This window comes from Eptatretus burgeri, chromosome 3, assembly GCF_056783735.1.
Source record: "Eptatretus burgeri isolate ZD-2024b chromosome 3, Ebu_testis_v1, whole genome shotgun sequence".
Classification (NCBI taxonomy): domain Eukaryota; kingdom Metazoa; phylum Chordata; class Myxini; order Myxiniformes; family Myxinidae; genus Eptatretus; species Eptatretus burgeri.
The window spans coordinates 2380400-2395399 of record NC_140963.1 but is presented as its reverse complement, the minus strand read 5'-3'; the positions used below and the strand labels follow the sequence as shown (position 1 = coordinate 2395399).

Sequence of the window (15000 nt, the reverse complement as noted above, 5' to 3'; positions counted from 1 at the left end):
CGGGGGATGCGGCCCACCACATTTCTCCTCGGGCTGGGTTCCATATCTTTGAGTGATCTCGGGGGATGCGGGCCACCACGTCTCCCCTGGCAGGGTTCCATGTCTTTGAGCGATCTCGGGGGATGCGGGCCACCACGTAGCTCCTCGGGCTGCGTTCCGTGTCCTTGAGCGATCTCGGGGGATGCGGGCCACCACGTGTCTCCTCCGGCCGAGTTCCGCATCTTTCAGCGATCTCTGAGGGATGCGGAGCATCGGGGCATGTCACCTGTGGCTGCGTTTGGGGGAAGCGGGGCGCCACGTATCTCCTCCAGCCAGGTTCCTTGTCTTTGAGCAATCTCCAGGGGATGCTGAGCACCACGTGTCTCCTCCGGCTGGTTTCCTTGTCTTTGGGCAATCTCTGGGGGATGAGGAGCACCATGTGTCTCCTCCAGCAGGATTCCTTGTATTTGAGCAATCTCTGGAGGATGAGGAGCACCATGTGTCTCCTCCGGTTGGTTTCCTTGTGTTTGGGCAATCTCTGGGGGATGAGGAGCACCATGTGTCTCCTCCAGCAGGATTCCTTGTCTTTGAGCAATCTCCAGGGGATGCGGAATACTATGTGTCTCCTCCGGTTGGTTTCCTTGTGTTTGGGCAATCTCTGGGGGATGAGGAGCACCATGTGTCTCCTCCAGCAGGATTCCTTGTCTTTGAGCAATCTCCAGGGGATGCGGAATACTATGTGTCTCTTCCGGTTGGTTTCCTTGTCTTTGGGCAATCTCCGAGCGATGCAGCACCACGTGTCTCCTCCAGCAGGCTTCCTTGTCTTTGAGCAATCTCCAGGGGATGCGGAGCACTATGTGTCTCCTCTGGTTGGTTTCCTTGTCTTTGAGCAATCTCCGGGGGATGCCGAGCACCACGTGTCTGCTCCGGCTGGTTTCCTCGTCTTTGAGCAATCTCCGCGCTTTGCTTTCAATTTGCTCACTTCGCACACATCGGTTGAGGTTGAGTTGAGGCACGATGGGCGGGAGATGAGCATTTCTGCACGGCCCACCCTCATTTGAACCGAAGGCACTCGCGCACAGCTCACAACCTTCGAACAGCGAGCTGCGCACATTGCTGCCTGAACCTTACCTGCACACTGCTCCCCACGCTCATCCGCAGGTGTAATTGTGAGATGTGAGCGGCGAGCCAGAGCCAAGCTAGACCTGGAGGATGGCAAGGCGTACGCCCCGGCGGAGCTGCAAGGTGGACGAGGCACAAGCCCTGGCTCGAAGCTGCGCCGGTGGTCTGGACTTCCAGCCGTGCGATCGGGAACTGGCGACGTGTGCCATCCACAATCATGGCAAGTGCTGCCGGCTGCATTGGTGCTGTCACATGGGTTGGTGCCACTGTGAGTAGCCTCTATCCACGCACGACGCACACGCGCATTCACGGACAATGAACGTGTTTGCACGTAAATGGTGACATGTTCAAACACCCATTTCACCCGAACCCGTCCCAAAGTGTCTCGCGTACGCACTGTCTGAGTATCCGTTTGCGTGTTCAGCTTTCAAAATCCAAATCACCGTCCTGTTGTGCCCAAGAGTCGAACAAAAAGTGTGGGTATCCTAGCCCATGACGTCATGTTCCAATCGGACAAATTCAAAGTAATCATTTATATTCGACTGCAACGACTGCTGCTACTACTAACACTGACACCACGACTACCACCACGACCATTATACTTCTTTAACGGCCCCAATTATTGCCATCTTCTTGTGGATTCTGCCAGACAAAGTTTAGTCCAGATCGTTCACAACCTCCTGGCCAGGCCTGACGATCCACCAAAGGGAGTAGATGTTTCCATTTAGCAAGGATGCCGGCGACAACACGCCGCCTCTTCACGAATAACACGGTGACATGTTAAACATCCACCAACTAATGTCAGCAGACGGGACGTCCATCTGTTTAACGTGCATCCGAGGGACAAAAACCAGTGCAGCGAACCACCGATACATCCATAACGGGAATGCAGGAACATGGACCACCTGTACCTCCATAATGGGAATGGAGGAACATGAACCACCTGTACCTCCATAATGAGATTGCAGGAACGACAATCAGCTGTACCTCCACAACGGGAATGTAGGAAGTCGAACTACCTCCACCTCCATAACGAGAATGTGGGAACACGAATCACCTGTACCTCCATAACTGGAATGTACGAAGGGGAGTAGTTCTCGACTTGCATTTGGGAATGACTTGTCAGAAGTGGGGGCAGGGTTTAGTGCAGGATTGAACGAAATGGGGTACATTAAAACAGCATGTCAATAGAGAGACCACCTGGAGATGTTCATGGGGGGAGGGGAGGGGGTTTGGAAGGAGGTGAGATGAGAGGAGGGAAGGTTGGGTGATAGGAAGGTAAGGCAGCGTGAGGGGATAGCAGTGGGAGAGAGAGGGAGAGGGGTGGAGTGGGAGAGGGAAGGGGTGGGAGAGGGAAAGGGTGGGAGAGAGGCAGAGGGGTGAGAAGACAGAGGGGTGAGAAGGGCAGGGGGTGATTGGCAGAGTAGGGGTGTGAGAGAGGCAGAGTAGTTGTGGGAGAGAGGAAGAGTAGGGGGTGAGAGAGAGGCAGAGTAGGGGTGTGAGAGAGAGGCAGAGTAGCAGTGTGAGAGAGAGAGAGAGAGAGAGAGAGAGAGAGAGAGAGAGAGAGAGAGAGAGAGAGAGAGAGAGAGAGAGAGAGAGAGAGAGAGAGACACAGTCGGGGTGAGAGAGAGAGAGGCAGAGTAGGGATGAGAGAGAGAGAGGGGCAGAGTAGGGGTGAGAGAGAGTGGCACAGTTGAGGTGAGAGAGAGAGAGGTATGGTATGGGTGTGAGAGAGAGAGAGAGAGAGTCACAGTAGGGGTGAGAGGAACTGTAGGGGTGAGGGAGGGAGAGGAGTGAGGGATTCTGACAAATGTGATTCCCAGTTTATCGTCCATCCGAGAGACGGTGCACACATTGATGAATCCCCCTTCTTGTGAAACACTGGGATGACAGTTTATAGCTGGGTCGAGATTCAAACTCAGGGTAGACAGCTTCGTGCGAGCATGCAAATCTCTCAGTAATTTGTCATGACGTTAACGAAAAGTTTTGTTCTCCGCCATCGCCACCGAAGGTGAAGGAGGTTACGTTTTCTCCCCTTTCTGTCTGTTTATCTGTGTTTGTCTATGTACAGGATATCTCAAAAAGTTGTCGATGGATTCGGACGAAATTTCGTGGACACATTGCGTGTGTAACGAGGAAGAATTGATTCAATTTTGGTGAAGATCCGAATCCGGATCCAGATCTGATAATTTTTAAGTGCTTCTTCACCATTGAGAGATCGGGTGAAACCGATGTAGAGCACGATATCTCAAAAACTTGTGGACGGATTCGGATGAAACTTAGTGGACAGGTTGGGTGTTGTGACAAGGAAGAATTGATTCGATTTTGGTGAACATCCGGATCCAGATCCGACTACTATAATTTTTTTCAGTGATTCTTCACTATTGAGAGATTGGGCCAAAAACGATGGAGTACTGTGTGGCATGATATTTCAAAAATGTATTGGACCCAGTGTGTTCTCGTGGATCAGGCATTACGTGGCGGAGGTATATGATGCACTGAGTGCCCTTCTAGTTTTTATTTGTGTTTGTCTGTGATGTGGCGATTCATCGCTTTGTCACAACTGAAAACATTTTTTAACTCATTGCAGTCATATCGTCGGGGTGAGAGAAGAGTGCTCACCTGAGTGGCTTAACAACTCAAGCAAGCACTCCAATGAAATGTTTGAAGAAACTTTTAAAAACTAAACGTTTAAACTTTTTTTATATGTATCTATTTATGTCGGAGTGATGGGTCGTGGAATGAAAGAAGATCGTACAAAAAGGGGAAACGCCATGTAAAATATAATTGCACATTTTCAGCGACCGAACCACCGCTGATGCACCACCCGAGGCACTGCATGGCTAAATGCAGGTGAATGGGCTCTGAACTTTGTTTAAGTCGATCGATATATTCAGTGACGGTGCGAATATTGTAAAGCACTCGCCAAGTGGCTTAAAGGTTCCATGACATGCAAAACTTTCTGGTTATTTATATATTATTTATATATTAACTTGACCTTCCTTGTGAAGAAATCACCCATGTTTTTTTTTTTTATAAAAAATGGGATAATTAGAGCAATATTTCGATCATTTCTGCTGCTTTTCACAACTTGCAATGCCCCGCCCTTAAAAAAGTTGACTTCAGCGAATCGCAGCGTTGACGTCATGTACAGAAACTCGCACAGAGTGGATTGACTCGAGATCTCTAGAGTCTAGATTCTCGACTAGTCTGATAAATCCGTCGTCCGTCCGACTCGGCCGATAAATCTGACGTGCTGTAGCTTTCTTTTATTATTCTCTCTTCTTCATTGTTTTCTACTGGCGCTACATGACGACAGTCGGAATAAAATAAATAAAAATGCAACAGAACGTCAGATTTATCGGACTACTCTCAACAATTGTGTCGCAAGGTGTGTTCTGCACACAAGTTTTCATCGTATCCGGACAGTCAGATTGCTTCGTTTTATGCGCGGAGAGATACGGCCGATGACATGCGCTGGCCTTGCTTGTGATTCATTCACCGCGGAGAAACATGTCCACTAAGCTGTGCTGGTCACGTCACCTCACTAAAATATTTCTGATATCGAGCAGTATGCAAGTCGAATTTACATTATTGAATTACGAATAGGATTTTGTCTAACCAGTTGTTATTGCCAAGTCTTCCTTCGATGTCCTCTCGATCATCATGAACTCCGGTAATTTCATCGCCATTTTTCTCTGTTTGTCCTGCTTCGGGCTTGAACTGTGAAGGCCGTATTTCATTCCCGGCTGCCTGAACTTCACCTCCCGCGACTACGTTATCCGACAATTCTCCATGTGATTCAGACCAAAATCCTTCATTTCTCTCACACTCACTGTCGTTACCAGACAAATGAAAGTCCATATCATCCATTATTCAAAACCAAATGTTCGATTTTTTTAAAGCAGAAATGAACGAAGCGATTGAGTCGACCAATCAAATGTGGAAACACACAGAAAGCCAATAGAATCACGTAGATCACCAACCCGAGTAATTTACGCGCAGCCTTTGTAATCCTGAACATGACGTCATGTGGGTTACGCCCCTTTCAGGAGAATTTTTAGGGGCGTTCCCGAAGAGGTTTGTTTTTTTAATTTTACATTTTACAGAATGAGTATTGTGAATAAACATTGTCAGATCTGAAATCACGCTGAAAAACTGCTATAGGACATATATAAATGAAATTTCAGTGGTTTTGCTTGTCATAGGACCTTAAAGCACTCAGACAAGAACTTCAACGAAATGAGTTCTAAGGAACGGCTGGCTTGGCAAGCGATTAGTGATCACCGATCCGTCATATTAAACACCTCCAGGAGATGCCCACAATACCAAGTGATGTCCGAAATGGACAAATGAACACTTTCTTTTTTAGTCGGAACTACTGCTGAAGTCAATAAAGAAGTTTAAATTTTGTAATTCAGCTTGGTTTAAGAGATTCTAGAGGTTATGTCAAGCGTGAAAATGAAATATAGCCACGAACGCTAGCGTCTCGGGGTGTTTATAAGCATTACACTTTATCCAGTGATTCATAGCTATCATGAACAGGCCTTCAATGAGACGAGTGCAGAAAGTGAAGAAAAAAAAACTATCGTAAAGAAACCGTTGTATCCTGTTCCAAGTCAAGGCATTGTTGAGCAGGCCAAAAAAACCAAAATGGCAAATTAAGACCCAAGCGAGGGACAGCGAGGTGACTGAGGGATGAGCCTTGATAAATTATAATTAAACAAGACAGTTAATTATCTTTAAAAGGGGTGTTTTAATAAACCCAAACACCCATTTTTCACTCATGCCCTTCCGAGTCGTTCCTTCAGTATGCATGCAAAGTTCCAGGCTGCAAGATTTCATGGTTTTGGAGTTATGGAGGAACGCACACACACGCATGCACACGCACACACACACACACGCACGCACGCACGCAGCAGGGAAGTGTGCTGTAAAAAATAATGACTGCGCATTCTCAAGTGAGGAAAAACATCACCTTGCAAAGAGACATGATGATGCACCAAAGCAAGAAGCTGTAAGGGTGTTAACTGTCTCTCCACCATCAAAGGCAACACTCGAGAGAAGAAAATTACAAACGGAAACTTGGAGTGTTGAGGAGAAGGAGATCATCCTCCATTCCAGAATGTATTCAATACATGAGGCTTGGGGGAGGAAAGGTCAGGGTGAGCGGTTCAGGGAACAGCTAAAAAAAAACCCCATGTTGGCTACTCTGGCAGTGGGAGTCCCCTTGATAAATTTGAGGTTTTTTTGAAAGCAATTAAAAGATATCGAGATAAAGATACAGTAGAATAGAAGAAATTACATCTTCGGCAAGGCAACAAGTGGCAGGAAACATTAAAGAGAGGGGAGCGAAGTGTCAGGTCAGGTCAGATTAGATCTATGACTTGCTCCAGGAACCATGTAAACCTGTACAAACCTGTTCCATGGTCACGTTGTCGGTGACTAAACCGTCTCCCCCACCAAGTGAAATGAACACCCAGCAGGATGAAGAACAAAACCTGTCAAATGGTGGAGGAGCTCCTTGTGAGCCAAGGCCATCAATATCTGGTGCCCAACTGTGTCTGCGGACGTCCTCCTGCAGTTGGGTTCCTTTTTATCAGGAGGTTGGTGGCAGGATTTGCATTCCGGCCACCGTAAAACACTTCATTCCACAAAACATATGAAAAGCATCAAAAAATATGAAAACCCACTCTGTGGGAGTACCCCTTGTGTAGCTGCCCTTCGCAGGGCAGCTCACCGGATGATGGGATTGGCGCAAAGCCTTCGGCACCCCCAATCTTTGATGATAGGAGGGAAACCACGGGGTAACACTCCCGGGTCAGATTGTGGGCGTGTGTGTCGGAGTGTTGCTGAGGTGTCATCCACCAGACGGCGGTCTCCTTGGGTTAACCTGAGGTGGTCCCTTCGGGTGGGTGCCTGGAATGTCCTATTCCAAAGAGAGGATGATCACCTGTCTCTTATCATTTGAGCTCAAGCGTTTATACATCAATATTGCAGCACTCTTTGATGTTCAGAGGCCTTGATTGCGGCGAGATCATGGCAGGTGGTGACACCGACAAATGGTCTGGTTGCTCTGATGGTAACCATGCCCAAGGAGTTGCTGTAGCTGTGTCCAATAATCTGACTCCAATGACAACTGAGGTAACACCGGTCAATGAGCGTATTATGAGATGAAGGATTCTTCACTCCTTGGGTGTCATTTCCCTGGTCTCTGAATGTGTGCTGACTGAGGCAAGTGATCTCACCGTGAAGGACGCATTCTATGCCGTGCTCGATTCTGTGGTTGACCAGTGCCCCAGACGAGATACTCTTCTTGTCATGGGGTATTTCAATGCATCGACTGAAACTGATAGGGATGGTTATGAGACGTGTGTTGGTCCCAATGGGTCTAGAATTGTGAAGTAGAATAGCACTAAGTTTCTTGAATTTGCAAGAAGTCATGGACTGAGGGTGGCTGGTTCATGGTTTCAGCACCCACAAGCTCATCACTGGACTTGGTATTCCAAATTGGTGGTGTGGTAAAGGAGATTGACCATGTCCTCATTGACGGTCGCTGGAGGATGATCCAGAACTGCAGGGTCTACCGGAGTGCTCAGTTCCTCAATACTGACCACAGGCTTGTTGTAGCAACTCTGATGTTGCAGCTGAAATCGAGGAGGATGGTACCATCCCAGCCTTGGCTGGATGTTGGCAAGCTCAAGGATGAGAGGGTAGCTGAGGAGTTTGCGAATAGGCTGAATGGAGATTTGAGGGGTCTGGATGCTTTGGGAGGTCCTGAAGAGTTGTGGAGCGCCTTCAAGACCACCATCCTTGATGTTGCCGGTAGATGTTTTGGAACCCACCAGAGGGCGAATAATAATTTTGTCTCTCAAGGGACACTGGATACCATTGCCCAGATTCGCAGGGCCAGGCTGAATGGCAGAGCTGAGCTGTTCAGGGAGCTGATGCATAAAACTGTACTTGTACTTAGGGTGGACAAGGAGGCCTATGTGCGAGGAATCTGTGAGGGGGTAGAGCATCACCTGTGGACAAGTGATTCTCGTCCTGCTTACAGAGAAATTCACACATTGCGTTCATCCAAGCCCATCCCTCGGAGCACTGCAGTTCGAGCAGAGAGTGGTAGGCTCTTGACAGAGGAGTCCGAAGTGAAGGCCCGCTGGGCCGGTTATTTGAGCGGTTGTACCAGGCTGATCCATCAGCTGTCGAGTTGGACGTCAGGGGTGTTTCAATCGGTGTTGATGACCCTCCAATCAATTGTGGTCCACCTTCATTTGTGGAAACACAGGCTGCGGTGAACTGGTTGAAGTGGGGGTGAAGCTCCAGGGATCTGCGGCATCCATGCTGAACTTCTCAAGGCTGGTGGAAATGCTGCACTCGTGTCATTGCATGCATTTCTCTGCTCTGCCTGGAACACAGGCATCATCCCAACTGACTGGAAGAGGGGCCTTGTTGTCCCTCTCTGGAAAGGGAAGGGTGATCACCAAGACTGCAACAACTTGCGAGAGGTGGCGCTGTTCTCAATGCCGGGCAAGGTCTTTGCTCGGATAATTCTTTATAGGGTTCGCCACCATCTGCTTGAGCACCAGCATCCAGCAGTCAAGCTTTACACCAAAGAGGTCAACGATTGACCATATCCTTGCTCTTCGGGTCCTCACCGAATGCAGACAAGAGTGTCGGCAGGGGCTGCTTGCATCTTGTGTTGATCTCTGTAAAGCGTTCCATTCAGTGAATCGGGATGCCCTCTGGAGGATTCTTGGTCTTCGTGGGGTGCCACCAAAACTGATCGATCTGATGTCTGAAATATACTCTAGTCCTGAGAGTGATGTGAGGTGTGGTGATGCCATCTCTGACTTGTTTCCAGTTGTTACTGGAGTTTGTCAAGGGTGTGTACTGGCCCCCACACTTTTCAGCATTTGTATGGACTGGATTCTAGGGAGGATGTCGGAGAGGTCAAGCTGTGGTGCACCGTTTGGGAATGTCAAGATCTCTGACGTTGATTTCGCAGATGATGCAGTCATCTTTGCGGAGACTCTGGATATCCTTTTGGGGGCCCTCGAGGTGCTGAATGAGGAGTCGGAGCTGCTGGGATTACGGGTTTCCTGGGTGAAAACTAAGATCCAGGCTTTCATTGACATCTTGGATGCTGCTATCCTGTCTGTACCTGTTTGTGGTGAGGATGTTGAGGTCACGGAGAGATTCACTTACCTTGGCAGTGATATTCATGTCTCTGCTGGCTGTGAGCCAGAGGTCAACAGACATCTGGGTCGGGCCTGGGGAGTCATGGATTCACTGGATCATGGGGTGTGGCGCTGTCGGTACCTGTGTGGGAGGACGAAAGTCCGAGTCTTCAGGTCCTTGGTGCTTCCAGTCTTGCTCTATGGATGTGAGACTTGGACTCTGAACAGGGATCTGAGACGGAGACTTAATTCCTTTGGTACCAGGTCTCTTCAGAGAATCATTGGTTCTCGCTCGTCAGACTTTGTGGCCAATGAGCAGTTTCTGAGAGAGACTCAAATGATATTTGTTCCCTGCATAGTCCATGAGCGTCAGCTGTGGCTGTATGGAGATGTGGCTCGTTTTCCTGACGCTGATCCTGCTCACCAGATTCTCTCAGCGAGGAAGTCTCATGAGTGGAGGAGGCCAGTGGGCCGACCACCTGCCTCGTGTTTGCAGCAGGTTCATCGACATCTCAAGGAGATGGGGATGGGCCAGGCATCTGCCTGGGGGATGGCCAGACGGAGGCCCCTAGAGTACCGGCGGAAAGTGGACACAGCTACGGTCTGCTCCAGTGCATGCTCCCATACCTGACCTGACCTTACCTAAGTGCCCACTTGAAAGTGAAGAAAGGGATGGCAGACGTTTGGCCGAGATGGCACGATAGGAAGTTTTGGCTATTCAACGAGACAGGGACCCAAACCCCGACATTTCCGCCAAAGGCGGAAAAGAAAGAGTGTTGCAAAATGAGAGAACGAGGGTGTCCCCATGAAAGAGGGGCAAGACTGATTCAGAGACCATGACCAGGTGACAGGCACAAATGAAAGGGAAAAGAATGGAAAAGATGGATTGTGATGGGCAGAAAGACGAGGGAGAGCAGCAGAATGAGGGAGAGGAGCAGGGTGAAGATGATAAAGAGCAGGATAGGTTGGAGCAATAGTTGGCCAACAAAATAGAAAAGATAAAACTGTTAAAACTAAGAGAGATCAAAACTCCATCACATAGAAAACAACAAACGGAGAAAAATATTCATGAGGTGGATCAACCATTAAATTCGAAAAATGATATCAAAATCATCCACCTTGAAAGAAATCAATATCATGTGTTTCACAGTGGCACTATTCATTCAAAAAAATAAAATAAAATAACGGGCAAACAATGCCAGAAGTGGGGAAAAATCCCAGGCCCTACAACTATAAGTCAAACCCCACCTTGGAAATAGATTCAAGACCAAGGAGAGCAACAGAGAGGAACAGAGAAGTATGTCAGATACAACAGTTCAGGAATAGAAACAGAAGCCAAAAACAAAAGAAAGAACCTAAAGAATAAAAAAACAAAGACCTCGAGTGCTTGTGTGCTACAAACAAACTCAAAATAGAAATGATGGGAAGGAAGATTTAAAAATATATGAGGAAGCAAACAACTGGAGAAAACAAAACCACATGTTTGAGAGTAACCCGAAGAGATTGCACCACAAATTAGGGAAACAAAATCAGAATGTGTGAACTCCCCCTGAAAAAGAAAAGCTGGACAAATCCTTTAAAGGAATTTTTTTTTGAAGATTGAAAGGAACGTAGCAAGGAAGCAGAATGGATCTCAGACTGGAAAAGAAGAAGCAACATCTTGAGGAAATGTCCACAGTGATTATTATTGATGAAAAAATAAGAATTAGAAAACAACTCCAAAAAATGCCACCAAACATTGAAAGCCCAGGTCCAGATGGAATTCCAAACTTCTGGCTAAAACAACTTAATGCTCTCCACAATCACGACACCAGGACACTCAATGAACTGATCCAAGAGGAAAAGGCAGTGGATGAGTGGCTCGTCGAAGCAAACACATTTCTCATCCCAAAATTTAAAGAAACTCAACTTCCTCGCAAATACTGGCCAGTAACATGCCTTCCAACAACATACAAACTTCGAACAGGAATCATTACAGAAATGATGTGCCATCACCAAACACAAGGAAGAGGTTTGGAGGTGGAACAAAAGGGATGTGAGAGGTCGTTATGGAACAGTTGACCACCTACTACTGAACAAGGCCGTACTTGAAAATTGCAAAATGCGAAGAACCAAATTGTCCACCGCCTGGATAGACGAGAACAAAGCTTTCAACAGTGTCCCACATTCGTGGATGATAAAATGCATGGAAATATACAAAATCAACCCCCAAATAATCAAACTGATTGAGAAAGCAATGAAGCTCTGGAATACCAGATTGATACTCAGAAGGAAATATCAGATGTGAAGACACAGCGTGGGATCTTCCAGGGATACAGTCCCCCCCCCCCCCCTCTTGTCTTGCCTGCCTCTGGACCCACTGAATAACATCATCAACAAACAAGGACACAGATACACCCTAACAACCAATAGAAGAGCATACAAAGAAACAGGAAAGGTGACACACCGACTATACATGGCTGAAGTGCACATTTGTACTCGGTTTGTGCAAGGCATTTGAACAAGATATTTGTACAACAAAAACAGACAACATAAAAATTGATCTTGATACATCAATACAGCAGTTAGAAAACGAAACATCATACAAATACCTCGGAGTAGAAGAGGGCCATCACACATGTCACAAACAAATACTCAAAACAATCACAAAACAATACCTACGGAGAACGAAGCTGATCCTGAAAACGTAACTCTCCCCAAGAAACAATACCAAAGCCATAAACCAACTCGCAGTACCAGTGTTCCAATTCAGCTGTGGAATAATAAACCAGCCCCAATTACAAATCAATAAGTTTAATCAGAAATCAATAAGTTCAATCAGAAATCAGTAAGTTAGACATCAAAACAAGAAAACTCCTTCCCGTCCGCAAAATGTTCTTCAAAAACCAGAGCATCCCGAGAATGTTCCTCCATTCCCATGATGGAGGTATCGGTGGTTCGATGCACAAAGACCAGTGCATCACACCACCTATAACCTCCATAACGGGATTGCAGGAACACGAACCACCTATCCCTCCAGAAATGGGAATGTAGGAACTTGAACCAGCTGTATCTCTTTTCCAGGAATGTGGGAACACTAACCATGTATACCTCCATAATGGGAATGTGAGAACACTAACCACTTTGTCCTCCATAACGGGAATGTTGGAACACGAGCCAGCGAAACCTCCACTATGGGAATGTAGGAACCCGAACCAGCCATATCTCCATAACGGGAATGTGGGAACACGAACCATGTATACTTCCATAACGGGAATGTAGGAGCTCAAACGAATGTTCTGTGATTTGACTCAGGTGTATGTTACCTGTGCTCCATATACTGTGTGCAGGTCGGTATGTGTACCAGAGCATGACTCCAGTACAACAGTTGCCACACACAGCCATTCCGCCAGAGAACACGAGGGTGGCTGCCGACCCCACCCAACAATCTTTGAAATGTGGAGCAGACCACCTCGTCAGTGGCTATATAGAGGGGTTCAAGCTTCGCCGAGTTAATGGACGTGTGTGCTTTGTGCAGCGGTTCCTGCTCTCTCCTGGCTGGCCTGCTTCATACCTGCTGCTAGATGGTGGCTTTGCAGAGTGCACGGTAATAGGTAACTGGCCTAAAGAACTGCCACAACTCCTCCGTGGCCACCTCTCACCGCCGTCCTCGCCTTCCAGAGACTCGGGCCTTCAAGGATCCCTGCCAGACGTTCTGATAGATTCAGACGAGGTCCAAATTATTAATATGAAGGAGGAGTATTCGGACGTTAACAAATCAAACTTGACATCTGAGATTGTTGATGCTATGGAGACAACTGTGTAGCTTTGTGAGGTCATTAGTCATTACTGTATATTATATAATATTATTGTTGTTGTATTTTAGCCTTTTAGTTCTCTCGAACAAGCCCGTGGCAGGGAGACAGCCAATCAATCTCCCAGGAATGCTACAGAGATCCTCCACATCCAGGATGGTGTACCCCCGCCTTCACAAAGTCAGGGCCAAGAGAGAGAGAGAGAGAGAGAGAGAGAGAGAGAGAGAGAGAGAGAGAGAGAGAGAGAGAGAGAGAGAGAGAGAGAGAGACACAGAGAGAGAGAGAGAGAGAGAGAGAGAGAGAGAGAGAGAGAGAGAGAGAGAGAGAGAGAGAGAGAGAGAGAGAGAGAGAGAGAGAGAGAGAGAGAGAGAGAGATACAGACAAGAGAGAATGGTCTAATCCATGGGGACCGATTGGCACTAACCATAACCATGCTACCCTGACAAATCCCGGCAGCAGGGAAGAATGGGGAAAATTTGCCCCCCCCCAACATGTGTTGGGGGTACAACCACCATGAAAGAGGTGTCCCCAATAGTTGCAAATAGTAAAGTACATGCGTTCCCTTACAAGGAACTTAAACGCAAAACCAGCTCGGCCATTGGGTCCATCAAAGCCTGCACTATGATTGCCAACTTACGGTTGTTTGCCCGTGCTCTTATCTTTTTAAATGCTGACTGTCACATAAGGAAGCAGCAGGTGACATTTTTAGTCTTTGGTGTGACTCGGGCAGGATTTGACCCCGAATCTTCCAGACTCAGAGCAGACACTTTAAACATGACATCATCGAGTCTGGTTAACATGTTTGCCTTGATGACACATACTTATCATGCTTCATGCAGAATAGTGAAGGGAGATCGTGAAGAGGGTGGTGTAGTTCTTCTTTCAGTCAGTTCCAGGTGGTCTGTTTATTATGTACACAAGAGGGGGAGGTAGGAGCTATGATATATGTGTGTACATAGAAATACATTTCCAAACCCTGGGTTTTTGTATGTGTGTGTGTATCTCACAAGAAAAAAAAAACATTCAAAAACAAAATGCAAGAACATAAAGGGATGAAATCTCAAAAAAAAAAATTAAAAAACAAGGTGGGAATGTCACCACATTACGATATGGCCCAGTATGACACCACAACTCTCTTACGGATTACCATCACGACATCTTTTGACGTTGTTCCATCACAATCCCACAACAATAGTAAAATGTCAAAAGATGTCATGATGGGAATCCATGAGATGGTTGTGGTGTCGTGTTGGGGTTTTGTAACGTGGTGTCATTCCTTCCTTGTTTGGTTGTTTTTATGAGACTTCATCCCTCCATGTTTTCACATTTTTTTATGGACACTGACGTAGTCGCTGGCGGCATGATGTTTTCGGCTTGTCCGTACGTTCGTCCGTGCTAATTTGCTCCGTTTTCTCTGCTTATTGGATTGAAACAAAATTTTCACCATAAGGGTGACTTCTCATGTCGAATGTTTTTAATGATAATTATAATGTTGTAGGTCATGTTGGGTGGTAGCCATGTTGGAAAAAAATGGAAAACTTTGGACCTCTGTTGCTCCGAAACTGCGACATGCAAAAATTTTTCAACTCGGCACATGTGAAGTATTCCCCAATGGGAAACGAGCATGCTTTTTGATGATGTCATAGGGGGCTTTGTTATGACGTCATAATTGCATGCGTCTAAAGCTTAATCTGATCAGTCGGAATTTTTTTTCGGGTCATCTCGGGCGAAGTTGTATGGGGGAAAAAATTAATGACATCATCGGTCACGTGGTTCTGCAGCCATATTGTTTTTAACATGCAAACCTTCAAAAATCTTCTGAGAAACAGGTGAACAGATCGAGGCGAAACTTAACAGGTATGATCGCCTATCCATGATGACCAAAAAGTTCTCCACCGATGACATCATGGGTCACACGGTTTGGC

General features: G+C 46.9%; 1 protein-coding gene across 1 annotated transcript; it reads left to right on the top strand.

Annotated features, from left to right (window-relative positions):
• Window positions 1-509: 509 nt before the first annotated feature.
• On the top strand, window positions 510-14110 carry C3H3orf70 (chromosome 3 C3orf70 homolog). Its single transcript, XM_085872242.1, has 2 exons — window positions 510-1369; window positions 12611-14110. The coding sequence occupies exons 1-2, from the start codon at window positions 1192-1194 to the stop codon at window positions 13084-13086; spliced, it is 654 nt and encodes a 217-aa protein (XP_085728368.1). The 5' UTR covers window positions 510-1191; the 3' UTR covers window positions 13087-14110.
• The last annotated feature ends 890 nt before the right edge of the window (window positions 14111-15000 follow it).